The following is a 17,066-nucleotide window of genomic DNA, read 5'->3' on the forward strand; positions in this document are numbered from 1 at the left end:
TATAAAAACCTTTCAGACTAGTCCAGCTTCTGATATCTCAGCAACCAGAGATAGTAACTAAAAGTAGAATCCCTACCCCTTTATAGGAGCGAAGTACAGAAGGCACCCATCTCTTCAATTCTATCTAGCTTAAACGACCATGAGACTCATCCAAGCTTGGACTAGTGCAGTAGTCTAATTAATCTTCCAGCCTCCAGCTTCTCTCCTCCTTTGTGTCTTATGTTTAATCACCCATGGCTTGTGCTGTTCTTGGATCTTTTGCTGCAGGCTCACTCCAAATAATCAGGAACCGTCCCATGAACCAAATGAGATCTACTTTCTCCAAAATGGCTCAAGACTGGAAATACCTAATGTAGATTCAAAGCTAATTCAAATCAGTAGATTCAAAGCTTTTTCCCCCCTTGGCCAGGATAGAGAACTGGATAAACTAAACTAAGCTAATAAATAATACTCTGCCAGAACTTTCACCTGTGCAAAGTTGAATCACAGACTGATGCATCTTACAAAACTGTCTCTATTGAGAATAAAAGAAAGCGAGTATCCATCCCATATGTAGGGATGTTAAAGTTAGATCAGCACTCCCAGCCTTTCCCCTCTCAGGTCACCTTTTCCAAATGAATGTGCTGTGCAGCTACTCTGAACACTGAGTGTGGGACACCAGTATGCCAAGTTCATTCTTGCCAGTAAGGAAGTAAAAAGGGGAAAAGTACTTAAAAGTCCCAAATGTGAATCATTTAAAAACACAGAAACAATTATTCATTATCCATGGGTGAATTATCTGTGACAAAGTTGTCACCCCAGCTGGCTGCCTCTTACCACCTAGCATTCTTTGCAGTTGGTCTTCCTACGTCTCTGTTTGTTAGGTCTATGCATTCTTCCATGGCTCCTGTAACTCCCATCTCCATGGCCACCTGAAGAAAACAGTGCCTTCATTCATAAATACTCAATCCAGTACCCCCAACATCGTCCCTGAAAATGTCTCTCAGTGCAAAAGGAAAACTGGTGTCAGCCTCAGGGGCCACTGTACCCTGACTTCTCTCTCCAAGGATCTTTCACTCCATATCACTGCCCTCACAGCATGGGCCTCTGAGGTTAGGAAGGGAAGGAAAATGTTCCCTCCTTAACACTCAGGCCCAAGCACAGACACAAAACCCTTCTCTGTATTCCTCCCAGCACAGCCAAGGAAGGGCTGGGTTCTCCAAACCCTGCTCTGCTAGGGCCGGGGGACAGGAAGAGGGTGGAAAGCACCCAGAGCAGTGGACTCTGTTTTATACCTTCCGTATCTGCATGAATTGCCTTTGAAAAGGCAGTTCTGTTCTCTCAAAAGAAGTTGGAGAACCACTTTTCTGATCCATCATGCATCTGCACTTTGTTAGAAATAGAAATGACAAAATGACAAAAAAAAAAAAAAAAAGAAATGAATAAAACATGTTTACACCTGAGATAATATTTTCAGGACTTCAAATCTCTACCCAGAGAAAAAGACACACTCCTTCTTTAGAACTCTCTTTTGTTCCTTCTAACTTTGCTATCCGTTCCAATTATAAGCAAATTAAAAAATTAGAAATGCAGAGGCGCCTGGGTGGCTCGGTCGGTTAAGCGTCTGACTTTGGCTCAGGTCACGATCTCACGGTCCGTGAGTTCAAGCCCCGCGTTGGGCTCTGTGCTGACAGCTCGGAGCCTGGAGCCTGTTTCAGATTCTGTGTCTTCCTCTCTCTCTGACCCTCCCCTGTTCATGCTCTGCCTCTCTGTCTCAAAAATAAATAAACATTGAAAAAAAATTTTTTTTAAAAAATTAGAAATGCATTGCATGATACAGTCTAACAGAAGAGTTATATTGAGGGCACAGAGGATGGTGTGGTGGTTGACCATGTGACCTCTGGTGTCTAGTGGCCTGGGTTCATTATCCCAGCTTCAACACCCATTAGCTGTGTGCCTTGGCCAAGTGCCTTAATCCCTCAGTTTGCCCATCTGTAAAATGGGGATGATACAGCACCCACCTTATAGGATTGATATAATTAAATGTGATATTCCATGGTAGACTTAGGACGGTATCGTCCATGTTATAAATGTTCCATAAATATTAAACAGGTAATCATATACTTATTATTAAAATGAAGCACACTTTGAGCAATTGCTTCTCAGCTCCGCTTTTCTCCTTTTCTGCATCTCGAATTCAAAAGAAGCCTTACTAGCTTTGCAAGTTTTGCCATGAGTTGAAAAATCCCTGTGCGATAGGAACACAAGCCCATGAATCCATCCCTCCCTGCTCCACCTCTGGGCCTGGGCGCAGTCCAGACCCTTCCTGACTTCACTGGGGACATTCTACTTGGAGGCCACTTAAAATGCCAAGATCCAAACAAAGTGAAGGCACATCCGTCCTCATGCAGGCCTAGGTGCGGGTCAAGGCCCAACTCCACAAGTAACCTGTCTCATCCTCTTCATTGTTTCTGACAGCTGTGTGGGAAGGAATTCAACCGGATGCACAACCTAATGGGCCACATGCACCTGCACTCTGACAGCAAACCCTTCAAGTGTCTCTACTGCCCAAGCAAATTCACCCTAAAGGGGAACCTGACACGCCACATGAAAGTCAAGCATGGAGTCATGGAGCGGGGCCTCCATTCTCAAGGTAATCACTCTTCCAGGAAGCACCCAAGGCTGCTGGGGCTGGTGGATGACAAAAAAGGGAGCTCAACTTGTTTTTAGGGGGCTTTATTTTGGGAGGGGGATATTCTTATTATTGAAAAAGGGATCATAGTGTCAAGACCACAGCAGAGGAGCAGAAACAGGCTTACAGTGTTATTCTCACAAATACAGTAGTACTATCTGAAGGTAGTAAGTAAAAGCGAATTACAGAGGACAGATGAGAACATCATAACCACTCCAGTCAGTACGATTATTAGCTCTTGCTTCAGACACCACATCAGGTGCCTTGCCTCCTTTAATCTTGACAGCAACTCAAGGCTGGAGGAACTTCTATTTTCCCCATTTTACAGATGGGGGGAACTGAGGCTTCAAGAGAGTGATTTGCCCAAAGTTGCTCAACTGAAAAAGTGGCTGAGTCAGGATTGGAACACAGACCTTCCTGACATTAAAGCCTTTATTGTATCCATTTCATCGTGCTGCTCTTAAAGGACATGTGGTTTTTTCTTTTTCTTTCCTTTCTAAAAAACATGCATGTAAGCTCTGCCTCCACAGAAGGATGTGTGTAGCAGGCTGGGTCTCCTGTTCATAACTAGATGCACCCAGGGACGGCTTTCCTGCTTGGCAGGGCTCACTGGCCCATCTGCAGAGCAGGGGCTTCCGTCTCCCCCACTGAGCCCGAAGTGAACTGCTTAGCAGTTCTCGCCCCCTCAGTGCCACGGCCCTTAGCTGTGACGAGTTTATGTTCCAGATCCACTGAGTTCACCAGGTTGTTCTCTAGTTACTTAATCAAGCAGTCCTTCAATGAACGGGCAATAAATGCACCTCTATCCAAAGCAGAGCCCTAGGTGCTGCAGAAGATACTGGGGGGATGAGACCATCTTTGCTTCCTAGAAGGTCTGTGTGTGAGGAGAGAAGACACACATTTATGGACCTTACAAAATCATGTTAACCACTGTTTGCTGATACTAGTATGATTAAAGCACGGCAGTAGGCACTTCAGAAATCCTATTGCTTGTGCCCACAATGTCCCAAGGTAGACTGTGTTGTTCTCATTTTATATAAGAGGAGACCGAGGCCAAGGGGGCACGGCAGGTCTGAAGGCAGAACTGGGATCCCATCTCGGGAATTTCTGAATTACACCAGTGCTCACTACACCAGGCAAACACAGATTTGTTCGTGTTGCCTGCTTCTCTTACCCTTTCCAGAGAGCTGGTCAAGCAGGCACATGTATTCATAAATAAGATACACACAAGCACCTGCAGCATGAAACAGAATAATTATAGTTTTCATATTTTTCACCCACTGAGCTTATAGTGCTCCTGAGTTACAGAGAACTGTGGTCATCATAAAACAAAGCCCAGAGTTTAGGCAAAAGCCCTGAAAATATTCCGGTTAAAAAATAAAAGCAGTTTTCTTTCCCTGAGACTGGTTTTCTCCTGAATTGTTCTTTGCATCTCTAGTTGCCTGAGCCAATTTCCAACCTAGACCTGGATTTTTCCAGAATAGGTGAAGTTTGTTCAGTTGCCGGGGTTGGGGACAGAAGGCAATGGTGAGATGTTCATCCGTTTGAAAGCTTAACCTGGTCACCACAACTTACCCCATATGGATGCTCAAATCCTAAAAGGCACCTAAGGACTCTGTCATTCTTCTGAAAAAATAAAGAGCATCACTATGTATCAGAGAGATGCTTTGAAAGTTAACAGACTTTCAACAATTTAAATGTTTTCATCTACAAAAGGTGTTAGTGCTTTTTCACTCTAGTGTTTGAAATGGCTCAAAAATCATGACTCAGATTAAAAAGAGCCTCCCGTGCCCCTGACAAGATTAAAGCTATAGACAGATTCATTGCCTGACGATATCATAAGGCAAGCAGACCTGGACGTCTGCCCCCACGCCAAAAGCCTGGTTCTGCCCGCCTCCTCCTCAGGGCCTGGCTGTTGGCTCACCAGGGGCAGAGACCTGCAACATCAAATTAGGCGGAGCCCTACTATGTGTTTCTGGCTCCTGAAAAGTCCCTCCCAACAGGGCCCTCCAACTGAAACTAAAAGTGAGACCCTTTTGCATCACTGTGCCCAATAGCAGGGATGCTTGTGGTTGGACACAGGGGCTTTAGAGTTCCTCAAGGGGATCTCTTTGTGCCCTCTCCAGTCTGTGCTTAGGACCACTGGTTATGAGGCGGCCTTCTTGTCCCCAAATGGTATATTTTCGTGCATTTTTTTTTCAAGATGAAAATACCTTTGTTATGATTTTATTTCTTCTTCTGGTAAAATATTTGCTCACTGAAAATAAGAAAGACATTAGAATTGAAGAGAAAAATGTCCGAATCATGGAATTTTTGAGATTTGGATGTAAATTCTTCCAGATATTTTGATAAAGATAGATAAAATTGGGACTACACTATAAATATATATGGTAAATATGATTTTTACTTAAAATATATAGAGAATAACTTTTTATAACCATTTGTACGTCTCTACATCTTCTACACATGGTTCAGTGTATTATTTATCTAAAAAACCTCCATCATTTCAGTTTCACCATAAAAAATGTGGTGATGAGCATCCTTACACATATATTTTGTGCACCTGTGTGATTGTTTTCATAGTTTAAATTCTCAGTGGCATAATTGCTAAGTCAGAGCTATGTTTATTTTAAGCATTTAGTGCATGTTGCCAAATTTACCTTAAGGAAGTTACACGGATGCAAACTTCATCTGTGACAAGGCCCATCTCTCCACAGCCTTACTGGGAATTTATTTTTAAAATGTAAAATCAAACTATACTAAATGGCCTTGGGTACCACCCAGTGGGCCATTTTCACAGCTTTTCCTGGGACCTGAACATTGCTTTTGCTCTCACAGGTTTTGGAAGGGGGCGAATCGCCCTGGCGCAGACGGCAGGAGTGCTGAGGGGTTTGGAGCAGGAGGAGCCCTTTGACCTTTCCCAGAAGCGTGGAGTGAAGGGGCCGGCGTTCCAGTCAGATGGGGAGAGTGCCCGGGGCAGCTCCTGCCATGAGGAAGAGGAGGAGGACAATAGCTATGAAGTGGGTGGAGACAGCCCCGGCCTGGACCCCCAACCCAGGCAGCCTTGCACCCCCCAGGATCTCACCACCCAGCCCGAGCAGGCTCCCAGGGTGCTTGAGGACACCTGTGAGGAGGAAAAGGAGGACAAGCCAAACAGAGAGCACCAGGAGAGGAGCAAGGACAGCCTGGGGGCAGAGGGCAGCCTGGAGAGAGAATCTGCCCACAAGGAAGAGTGTCTCCGTCTCAGGGCTCTGCAGAGTGCTCGGAGGGGCCCCTCCTTTTCTGATTACCTGTACTTCAAGCACAGAGATGAGAGTTTAAAGGAATTACTGGAGAGGAAAATGGAAAAACAAGCAGTGCTTTTAGGTATCTAAGTGGACAGCTCTAAAATTACATTTGGAAAATGAGAATAGGCAGTTCAAATATAGCTTTGTGCACGAGCTGTCATTTGCTGGAGACTGGCAAATGGCGCAGATCTTTACAAATGGCCTGGACTAAACGAGCAGGGATTGTCCTCACTAATACAAATGCTTCTCAGGTCATTCCTTGGGCCCTTGATTTTTAACATGCATGCAGGGGCTTCTTCAGTGCTTTTTCATGCTTCTCCAGTATAATAAGCTGTACATATTCTAGATACCTAATTCCAAGCAGATGCTGAGGTGCTTTTAGAAATTCTGTTTTCCTTTGACTAATACATAATACATGGTAGATTTCTTTTTAGTTGCAAAAATACGGTGCTTGACATGTTACCTTATTAATGATGATTTAGTTGAATGTGTGGAAGTTATAATATTTTTCCAGATAGATGAAAATATTAGTAGTTGTATATATAAAAATCACCTTTATTGAATCATCCACAATGCCAAAAATGCCAAAGGAGGGTGAGGTATTAAAGAGAATATTCTCAAGTAGTTTCCGCATGTTTAAGAAAACAGGAATAATTTTAACTAATGAAAACCCAGCAGAACTTAGATCCTTGCCTGGGTCTGCCTTGTTCTGCAGCAGCTTCCGTCATCAGGTATGGCTTGTGGCGCGCATTTTCAGATGGCCCCCAAAGTGGTCAGTGTGTCCCAGCTCACCCCTTGTGTCCTGAGCAGAGCCCCCTCCTGGAGACCTTGCTCTGAGGCCTCATGCCCCACAAGGCAGCCGCAGGAAGCCTTAGGCGCAGTGGGTTTCTTCTCAGTGCCAGACCAGGGATGTGGGGAGGAATTCTTGAAATCTGAGCACTGCTTATTTAGAGTATTATGCTAACCATCAGGTAATTACTGGTAAGCAGATTCTGGGCTGTGTTCTCAAAGCTGCCTGCATATCAGAATCATCTAGGGGAACCTTAAAAAATAATACCAAGGCTGAGCCTCAGCCGCTGAGAGTCTGATTTCATTGGTCTAGTGGAGCCCCAATATGGGTATTTGTTTAAAAGGTTCCCCCAGAGGATTCTTCTGTGCAGCCAGGGTTGAGAAAGATGGACGAGGTTAAAATGGTGGCTGCCAAGACTCCTCCCAGGGACTCCATAAATATTTGTTTCTGGCTTCAGATTCATTAAAATATGGAGTAGGAGACCTTGAAATCATCCTGCTGATTTAGGGCTTCTCACCTGTTCTGTAAGAGCCTCTTGACATGAACACACACACGCACATGCACACACACAATACACACACACGTACTCTTGTATAATCACACAATTGTGTACTAGAAGATGATGCCTGTGATGTTTATGGTCACTTAATAAGTCTAAAAATACATAGCCCGCCTACAGTGACTAATTATTTCTTCCTAGATGCTTGAATCGTGATTCTAGTCAGGGGTGAAGACTACCGTGGGTGGGTTGAGCCCAGCAGTAGGCTTTCCTTTAGGCATGGGTGCCGAATAAAGCAGAGCCTACAGGATGTCGCATACCTGTGACTAGCCATAAGCAGTAACCCTCTGGTACTGTGTCTGTGTTTATGTAAAAACTGTCTCTTGGTTGGTAGTCTCAACTCTTATTCGTAGAGGTAGGTACTGTTTATTACTTTGCTTTCTCTTCTCCTAAAGTTCCCAGTACATTTCTTTAGACCACCTGGCCCATCTCTGACTGCTGGATGTGGCTTTTTCTTTTGGCCAAGGTGCTTCCCCCTCAGCCACATCTACTTCGAATCATCCACCCGTGGGCTTTGTCAATCTTGACACATTTCTCCTGCTACCTTGCTTAAAGCTCTTTCTTTCAGCCTCACCACCATTACAAAGTGCCAAAGCTGCCTGGGTTTCCTACTGCCACCCATGCCCTGAGGTCAAGCACCTGCAAAGGGGATGGTGAGTGGAATAGTGTGGGTTTCTGTGGTGCAAGCACAGCTCTGTGCCAGGAAACTGTTCCAAGTCTTCAGAGGGGCAACTTGCCTTGCGTTCATTATGAATATCGCTCATTAGTGCCTCTGATGACATCACTCACAAGGCTGGCAGCATGGTCTGTGAGGCCTCTGGCTATTGGGGTCCTGTTACGTGTTCATTCTTTCAGTAGCCCTGTGTCAAAGACATACTATAAGGGCTGCAGACTTCCGGTTCATTCTGGGTATGGAACAGGAACAGGCTGGAACAGGAACCAGGAAATCCAGAATAGCAAACTCTAGTCTTTTCCAACCAAATGAATCATGTGGGTATGGTTGAGGAACAAGTTCATGTTGAGATGGAGAGAGTATGGTCTAGAATGGAGGTTTCCAAATTGTGGATCGAGGAGTCAGAGGTCCCTCTTGGGTCCCTCCAGAGCTGCCAGGGAAGAAGGAGAGACTCTCAGCCCTCAGTCCCACTTCACTCAAAGTGGTTCAAATTTCATTTGTTTTTCATGTTAGCCTTCCAAGTAAAATTTCATTTTGAGGGAGAAAAAAATATCTAAGGAAAGTAATTTAAAAAGTGTTATGAAGTATATTATAAAGCCTGTTTTTAGTTCTTAACTCTGGGTATGAGAGACTTAATTAGATCTAGCCTGAGGGTAAATATACACTGACTCTGTGAGAAATGTGGCCAAAATCTTGGTATTGTATGTTGTTGAGTGACCAATATCCTGGTTTACCTGGAACAACCCTGGTTTATAGCTTTGTCCCAGAGTAATTACTAAGAGTGTCACTTTAACTCTCAAAAGTATCCCAGTTTGGGTGCCTGGGTGGCTCAGTTGGTTGAATGCCTGAGTCATGGTTTTGGCTCAGGTCATGATTTTGAGGTTCATGAGACTGAGCCCTGAGTCAGGCTCCGCATTGACTGTGCAGAGCCTGCTTAGGATTCTCTCTCTCTCTCTCTCTCTCAATAAATAAGTACATTTAAAAAATAAATAGGATCCTAAGGGTGTCTGAGTGGCTCAGTCAGTTAAGCATTGAGCTCTTGATTTTGGCTCAGGTCATGATCTCATGGTTTGGGAGTTGGAGCCTGCATCAGGCTCTGTGCTGACAGTGCCCAGTCTCCTTGGGTTTCTGTCTCCCTCTCTCTCTGACTTTCCCCCACTTGCTCTCTAGCTCTCTCTCAAAATAAATACAAATAAAATTTAAAAAAAAGTATCCCAGTTTGGGTGACCAATTATATGGACACCCTGTGCCTAAGTGCAGAGCTAAGGGAAGAGTTGGCCAATCTTGCCTGATGAGCTAATTAGCCAGAATGCACACCTGAAGGAGAGCCCATGGGGATCATCTAGAGAGAATTAAGGATAAAACCATCCAAGGTTACCAGCACTCTAAGGGCCAGGACAGCATGGCATTCATCTCCTTGTGACACTCTGAAAATAGGTCACTACCAAATGCTTTCCAGGCTTTTGACCATTGTCACTCTGAAACAGCCAACTGACCAGCCAAGAGGCATATTTTTCTTTTATCCTTTTTATTCAGGCCTATAATTACCCCCCTCTGTTTGCCTTCTAATTCCTCTTTCATTCTTTCTTTTTAAAAATTTGACTCCCTATTGGCCATGAGACTGAGGCTGACCTTCCATAACCCCACAAGGGTATCTGGTATATTTGTATACGAGTAGCTGCATGAGAAAGCCCAATGTGCATACTGTATTTATTAAGCCCTAAAGGCATTTAATAAAATATTAACATCGCGTTTTGAATCATGATCTTTGTCTGCTTTGCTGGAACAAAATGTAACAGAGCTAACATTTAAAATCCTTCACATATTTGGACAACATTACACCAAATGTTGATTTTGTACAGAATTCTGGCTTGCTATTTAAAAACTAAAACTCCAAATGTGGAGCAACCCAAGTTGTGAATATCGCTTTCTGCTTCAGTGATAAAGCAGTTTACCTGAAAATAGCATGTAACCTATGTTTTGTTAATTTAAGCAAAATAAAGACTTGTTGGAAAGGCTGAGTTGATTATTTGCAAATGCCCCAAATTTCACAAGGAAACTGCCATTGTCAGTGTCTCTCATTCCTACTCTCATACCTTCTGCCAGGGAGGTTCCGTTTGGTTGGGGCCTCAATCCCAGGAAGACACAGATTTTGGATTCTCCCTGTCTCAAGGCTTCACAGAGGATTAGTGAACCTCAGACTATCTGCAGGCAGGTGACATCTTCCTCATCCTCTTTTTATTTCCCATTCAGAAAAACTAGTTCTGGAAGGGTGTCATGAGGAAGTAGGAGGTTAGCGGCAAGATTGCCTTATTCTGTATCAAGCTCTTTCTAGGATAAAGTTGACCCAAGAGGCCATGTACTATACTGGGCATGAGCACCTGACACAGATTCTGGTGTCAGGTTGCTGGATTTGAAGCCCAGCTCTGCTACTTGCAATTTTTGAGACCTGTGAACCAGTTTGTGAACCTCTGTGCCTCAGTTTCCTCATCTGTAAAATGGGATTAGGAACCTTCCTGATCGAGTTGTTTGTGGGTTAAATGAGTTAGTATATGCAAGACACTTGAAAAGTGTTTGGCTCACTGTGTCTGCTATGTAAGAATTTGCCGTTGTTATCAACACAGTGGCCAGAAAACTGAACACTCAGCTCCTTCTCAACAGAGAACTCACAAAGCTGTGTCGGCATGGGAAGTTGCCATTTCTGAGAGAGCTTCTCTCTTAAACGTTATACACTCTAAAATACCAAGCACCGTGCCAAGTAATTACACACTTGATTTTATTTAACCTCACATGACCCTGAGAGGCAAATGTTGTTATTTCCATTTTACTGAAGAAGAAATGGAGGTGCAACAGAGTGAAATAACTTCCTCCAAATGACCTAGTTAGCAAATTTCATCTGCTGCCAAAGCATGTAGCCTATACCAGGTTGGTTTCTTTGCAAGTAGATGATGAGACAAATCTGGGCGCAAGATGTTTAATAGGGATTAGCAGCAGTGAAAACAAAGGGCAGGAAAGAAGACTGAATAAAGAGAGAAGGCAAACTGTGACCAAGCCTCACCCAACATAGCAGGCAGTTCTGGGCAAGGATTGCCCACCAAAAGTTGCACCAGGTTGGGCAGTGATGTCCAGGCCTTTTGACACCCACCTCGCTCAGTCACCAGGTATGGGCTGCCCTGGGAAGGGCATGATCTCAGGATCTCTGTAGCAGGGACAGACCCTGAAGGAGCCAGTGGCTGGAGGCTGTCTGCTGACTGCACTCCCCACAGCTCGGTACAAGTCCTTCCTTGAAGAGACACGGCTTAGCTCATTTCTGTGTCTACCACAGCCCACCCTTTGCTCACTCCTACCCACTTCTTTGTATATATTCATGGGCATCTCCTCCAGGATACCAGTGGGTCTCTCTTTCTCAAGGAAAACTTAGAAGAGGAAGATGAGTGGGATCAGCTTTAGCCCCTGCTCCTGTAATTAGTCTAGGAGAAATAGCTCGTGCTTATTTTCTCCTTCCTCCATTACCTGTCTGCATCCCTGTCACCATCAGGTATCACCTCTGCCAGTCTCAGTGGCTTTTCAGGTAGTGTGACCCATACCCTCATCCCCAAAGCATCTGAGCCTCAACCACCATGTTGCTCCGTTGTTGTGTCCTCCCACCCCAGATTTACATGTTGAAGCCCTTAACCCTAGAGTGATGGTATCTGGACGTAGGGCCTTTGGGAGGTAATTAAGTTTAGATGAAGTAATGAAGATGGAAGCCCCTCCATGATGGGCTTAGTGCACTTACAAGGAGAGGAGACCAGAGCCATGTGAGGACTTTCTGCACCATTTGAGGACATAGCAAGAAGGCAGCCATTTGCAAAACAGGAAGCAGGCCCTCATTAGACAAAGAACCTGATGGCACTTTGATCTTGAAATTCCCAACCTCCAGAACTGTGAGAAATCAATGTTACTGCTTAAGCCACTCAGTCTATGTATTTTGTTATCGCAGCCCAAGTGGACTAAGACACATGCCCTTTTCAGCAAGGGGTTGCTGCACTTGTTCTTTTAGTCACAAGTGGGAAGAGAAGTACCAAAAGAAACTGCAATGGGTTACCAGGGTTCCACACTTATTCCTCCATGACCCGTTTTGTAACAACAGCCTTCTCCCTCCTGATGATTGGGTTGATTACCTGTGCCAGAATGGGGACTCTTTTCCTTGTCTGCTGGTCCCTGAAGACAAGGAGCAAAAAATGCCCACATGGCAGCTGTAGCTTATAATTCAATGGATAATCTTCCTATGTCCCCGAGTGAAAGTGTATCCCTTTCTGAGGATGAGAATTCTAACCCTGCAGAATGCAGAGTTACAGGGATGAAAAGTAGAACAGTGGTCACTGTCAGTGCAGACAGGTGGGACCAACTCCTTTTTCTACCCTTGGAAGTATGTGTCCATTCCTATGACCAAAAGACCACTCGCTCTTCAAGATGAAAAGGATTCAATATAGTCAACTTCTCACTAAGTGATTGATTGATCTTCATGAGCAATGATGCCATATTGGAAGCTCAGCACCAGCCTCTGTTGCTGGCATGTTGGATATTCAGCAGTGATAGGAGTTAGATCAGCCTTGGCAAATGTACTTCATGCTGTTGGGCCCATGTATAGCCTCCATATCTGTTACTGTGGCCACTTCATTCATATGTTTTTTGTTTTAGCACTGGAGTGGCTGTTGACAGAGGGCTGAAGTCAACTGGCAAAGTCATTGTCTGCCTGATTTTTAAATGTCTCTTTCGTGGTGCATGTGACCCAATGGATGTTAATATGTGATACAAAGATACAAAGATTTTCATACTTGTGTTCACTCCCATATGTCTATCCACCCTAGATGGAGAATAATTGGGAATACCTACTTTAATTACAGTGGTTAGGAATTGTCTGTCTGAAAAACTTATATTTAATTTGAGAACTTAAGGACATCAGGAGCCAACCATGGGGAAAACTGGGAGAAGAGCATTCCAGACAGAGAAGACAGCATGCACAAAGGACTGTGGTATAGAGAACACAGCCAAAGAGAGAAGATGGTGTGGGCAGCACACAGCAGGAGAGGGAGAGTGATGTAGGGCGAGGTTGACATGGAAAGCCACTGGGCAATGAGGGCAAGATAATGAGATTAACATGTTCCAAAGCTCATTTTGACTAAAGTGTGGAGGATGGGTTGGAAGGAAGCCAGAATAATATTGGGAGACCTGTAGGAGGCAGTTTTAATAGTCTGTGAGAGATAACATTGGTCTTGATTAAGGAGGTAGCAAGGAAGAGTTAAAGTGGGCGGTTCAAAATCTGTTTTGGGGGTCCAAGTGACTTGTTCTGTTGAAGGCTAATTATAATAGTAACAAAAATATGTATTTTTCTAAGCACAAAATGCCACTTACTATAAAGCCCATCTCCTCACATAATGATAGAAGGGATGAATCAGAGTTTCAGAGCTACCATAAAACCCATGCTTTTTACTCATTTGACAAGAGAGCATATTTACCAAGTAATGTATGTAGAATTAAGCAATCTGGTTTCTCTCAGTTTTGTTCTGGGTTACAGTTGCTGGTGAAGTAGTTGGGACCAAAGACGACAATGAAGCTTGTCAGACACAGATCCTGGGAAGGAATGGCAGAAGTGAGGACAAATGAGCACACAGTTAGAAATCAGAAAACCAAGGAAAGACTCCAAGACCATAAGTGAGGCTGCAGAAAGTCTTTTTCATCCCTATAGGCCCCGAGGACACCTCTGATGCAGCCAGTAAACGCATGTTAATAATAATGAACTTGCATGGTCAAAGAACAGGTTAATCATCTCTACCTATTTATTAACTAAATGCACTCCAAATACATTTCATTTTAAATTCTTCGAAGAGTGACAGTTCAGTCATCTGACCATTTTTATCCAGTGCACACATTACTTTGCAACAATGCAGAATAAATGAGATGTTGTCATATTTTAAGTCCCAAACTGAACTGGCCCATTGGCACCACCGACAGTACCTAAAGAAGAAATAAAAAACAAAAATGTGTGGAAGGAATTTGCTCCTGTCCTTAAGGAACACACACATCTTATCAAGGCCTATGGAGGCTGGCAGGAATATGGCTAATGGCTTTTCAAATCTCTAAAGCCTTAAAACTGAAAACTATCTTCCCTACGAAAACCCAGGTGTGAACACAGCCTGAATCTCTGAAGCACCATGGCATTTCATATTTTTGCACAGCAGAGCTGAGCCAAAAGTAACTTCCGGTCCCATTACAAACTTGCTGTGCAAGTGGAGGAAGACATGCTCATTTGAGAGCTGGGGAGTGACCCTTATAGGGTCCCTGGGGACCCAGTATCAGTGGCGCTCACCGCTTCCTCTTCCCTGGATGCAACAATATATTAAGAGAGAGAAAAAAAGAGGAGGCTGGCTCTTTTCATGATTTTCCTTTTTAATTTTTGTTGAAAATGGAACTGTGTTCTCTTGATCCTTCAAACAAATGGAGGGGAAGTGGAAGCCCAAAAGTTTCTCTTAGGTTCCCCAGAGAGGGTGACTGTGTTTGTAGTGTGATGTGGGAAAAGTCCTTGGGTATCTGCTGCATTGTCACGTCGTACCAGAGTGATTTGCAGTAGGAAGTGTGGGATGAATACAATTTTTATGTAAGAGAAAGTGATGGGGCCACAGTCTTTGAATCAAAAATCTCCATTTGCCTTTCCTCTCCACGACGTGCTTTCCCTGACCACTGCCCACACCGCCCCCCATCTTTATTAGATGATGAAAGAAACACAAGGACACTCTCTGAACTTGACCCAAACAGTAAGTCCAGCCAGAAACTCTTTGTTATTCAGAATGCACTTGGGTAGGGAAGGGGAGACAGGAGGGAGCTTCGAAGGACGTGCCGGGGAGATCACAGAAGCATTGCAAAGGGGGCTATTAAAGTTACTGGCATTGCACCTGAAGAATCATTTTAAACTGATGTTTGAAATACGCATTGCGAGTTTTCACACGGCAGATCTTAATAAACAAATGGTCTTTGGAAGGAAAATGAAGAGCTACATTAAGAGACATCTAAAAGGATTATAAAGATACTTCTTTCATTTTAGCAATTCATCATTTTAAGCATGCTGGCAAATAATTTTGTTTCTTCTTCCAGAAAGTAGTAATAATGAAACTGTTCTCCAACCTTGTCAGAAGAGGGGATGGATGAGGCAAACCTATTAATCATTCTGGACCTGCAGAAATGATAGCTGTGTCATTTGCCACTGTTGAAGGACAGCTTCCCTTCCAACCTGTAGCAAGTCTAGCAAAGAAAACAGCTTCTTGTACAGTGGCAGGTTATCCGAAGCAGGATAATACTTAAAATCTTCAGCTGCGGCTTTACAAGACTGTATATACAGAGCATTGAGTCAACTGCCTCTTCTCCTTAAAAACCAACAGAAAATAAGAGAAATATTAAATCCCCAGCAATAGGAAAGTCTTTAAAGGAAAAAAAAAAAAAGCAAAATCAAAGCGAGGCTATGCAGAGACTTAGAAACGGATAATTACAATGCCAGCCTCTGAGGGGACATTCAATAAACATCATTGAGAATAATGATGCATCTCTATGAAGCAAACACCACGGACAGGGTCTAATCCCCTCAGAAGTCACCCAAAGCCCCTATCTGAGACGCAGATGATTGTGTGGATTTCAAAGGGCTTGTCTTTCCAAAAGCTCTGCATGCCTCCACACTGTTAATCCCCTTACCTTCCTGCAGGGACACTTCACTTTTGATCTCAGGTTTATCTAATCAAATCATGCTTCTTATTCAGACTGTTAGCTCTCTGAGCAAAGGGCTTGGCCACCACCACATCATCTCCAAGTTTTTAGACAAACCTGAGATTGGATGTGACCACTGTCTCTGTTTCTCCTTGGGATACTGTAAGAAAGGTAGAAGACTGACACACGAAGGAAGATCCTTCAAAGTGACCTATACAAAATGCTGCTGTTCGAAAATATGTATGTTTCCATTATGGTTAGTTGAAGCTCTACAGAGAAGGCGCGGCTTCCAGAATGGTGGTGCAGGGATCCCAGTGAAACCTCATCCCTGGAGAGACATGTATTAAGCTAGTAAAAATTAGCAAAGACAATCATACAAAATCTCTGGAGATTGATAAAAGGGCTGACAACAATTTACGAAATAGTTTTTCATCAAAACCTACAGGAACTCAGTAGGAACAGCGGAAGGCTGGCTGCACCCATCCCACCTACCCAGATCCATGTTGTGGCAGGCTGAGGTAACCTTGACGGCCAAACAGCAATTCCCATTTCCCTAGCTCTGTGCAAACCTACAGGTGGGTGGCCAGAAAGGGGTCCCCCCACCAAGCCCCTGCTTGGTAAGGAGGAATGGGGTGGGGCAGCTGGTGAGTGCAACGCCTCCTTTCCCCACAGCCTGTGCTATTCCAGGGGACTTGGAAGCCAAGCAGCAGCTCCCATCTCCCCTGGTTCCTGGTGGAGGAGAGCGGTTCAAGGCCAGCTGAGCAGCTGGTGAACACTGGCAGCTCCCACTTCCTCTGCCTCTGTGCTATGCAAGCCCTATTCACTGGGAGGTGGTAGGAGCTGGTGGTAACATTGATATGACACTGCAAGTGTAATGAATCGGTTCACAGGTTTGACGACATATTCTTTTTATTGTGATAAAATATACATAACATAGACATGACCATTTTAATGATTTTAAAGTGTGTAATTCAGTGGCATGAAGTTCATTCATACCTATCACCACTTATCTATTTCCAGAAATGTTTCATACAGAAGCTCTGTACCCACTAAACACTAACTCTCCACTGTCCATACTCCTAGCCCCTGGTAACCTACATTCTGCTTTCTGGATCCATGAATTTGACTACTCTAGATGCCATCATATAAGTGGAATTATACAATATTTGCCCTTTGTGTCTGGCTTATTTTATGCAGCATTAATATTTTCAAGGTTCGTCCATTTTGTAGCATGTGTCAAAACTTCATTCCTTTTTAAGGCTAAATAGTATTCCATTGAACGTATAGAATAGACCACATTTCATTTATCCATTCACCTGTCTTGTAATGAGCAGTTAGCTGTGTTGTTT

At 43.9% G+C, this 17,066-nt stretch overlaps 2 protein-coding genes across 8 annotated transcripts in view; one reads left to right on the top strand and one right to left on the bottom strand.

Moving 5' to 3' along the window:
• Window positions 1-9,995, top strand: part of ZNF366 (zinc finger protein 366) — a 73,111-nt gene extending 63,116 nt beyond the window's left edge. For all 5 annotated transcript variants that reach the window (XM_058729991.1, XM_058729973.1, XM_058730000.1 and 2 more), the window contains 2 exons: window positions 2,458-2,632; window positions 5,510-9,995. In XM_058729991.1, the coding sequence (XP_058585974.1) occupies window positions 2,458-2,632; window positions 5,510-6,045 (711 nt within the window). In that variant the 3' untranslated portion in view covers window positions 6,046-9,995. The remainder of the gene's footprint in view (window positions 1-2,457; window positions 2,633-5,509) is intronic.
• The window catches only part of PTCD2 (pentatricopeptide repeat domain 2), a 117,280-nt gene continuing 105,493 nt past the window's right edge, over window positions 5,280-17,066 (bottom strand). The window contains exons 10-11 of one of the 3 annotated variants that reach the window (XM_058730067.1): window positions 13,482-13,596; window positions 5,280-5,654 (exon numbers count right to left, since the gene is read on the bottom strand). In XM_058730067.1, coding sequence (XP_058586050.1) covers window positions 13,519-13,596 — 78 coding nt within the window. In that variant the 3' untranslated portion in view covers window positions 5,280-5,654; window positions 13,482-13,518. Of the gene's footprint in view, window positions 5,655-13,481; window positions 13,597-17,066 lie in introns of those variants that run through there. The other 2 variants (XR_009261828.1, XR_009261832.1) reach the window with 2 other exon arrangements.

This window comes from Neofelis nebulosa, chromosome 1 (assembly GCF_028018385.1).
Source record: "Neofelis nebulosa isolate mNeoNeb1 chromosome 1, mNeoNeb1.pri, whole genome shotgun sequence".
Taxonomy (NCBI): domain Eukaryota; kingdom Metazoa; phylum Chordata; class Mammalia; order Carnivora; family Felidae; genus Neofelis; species Neofelis nebulosa.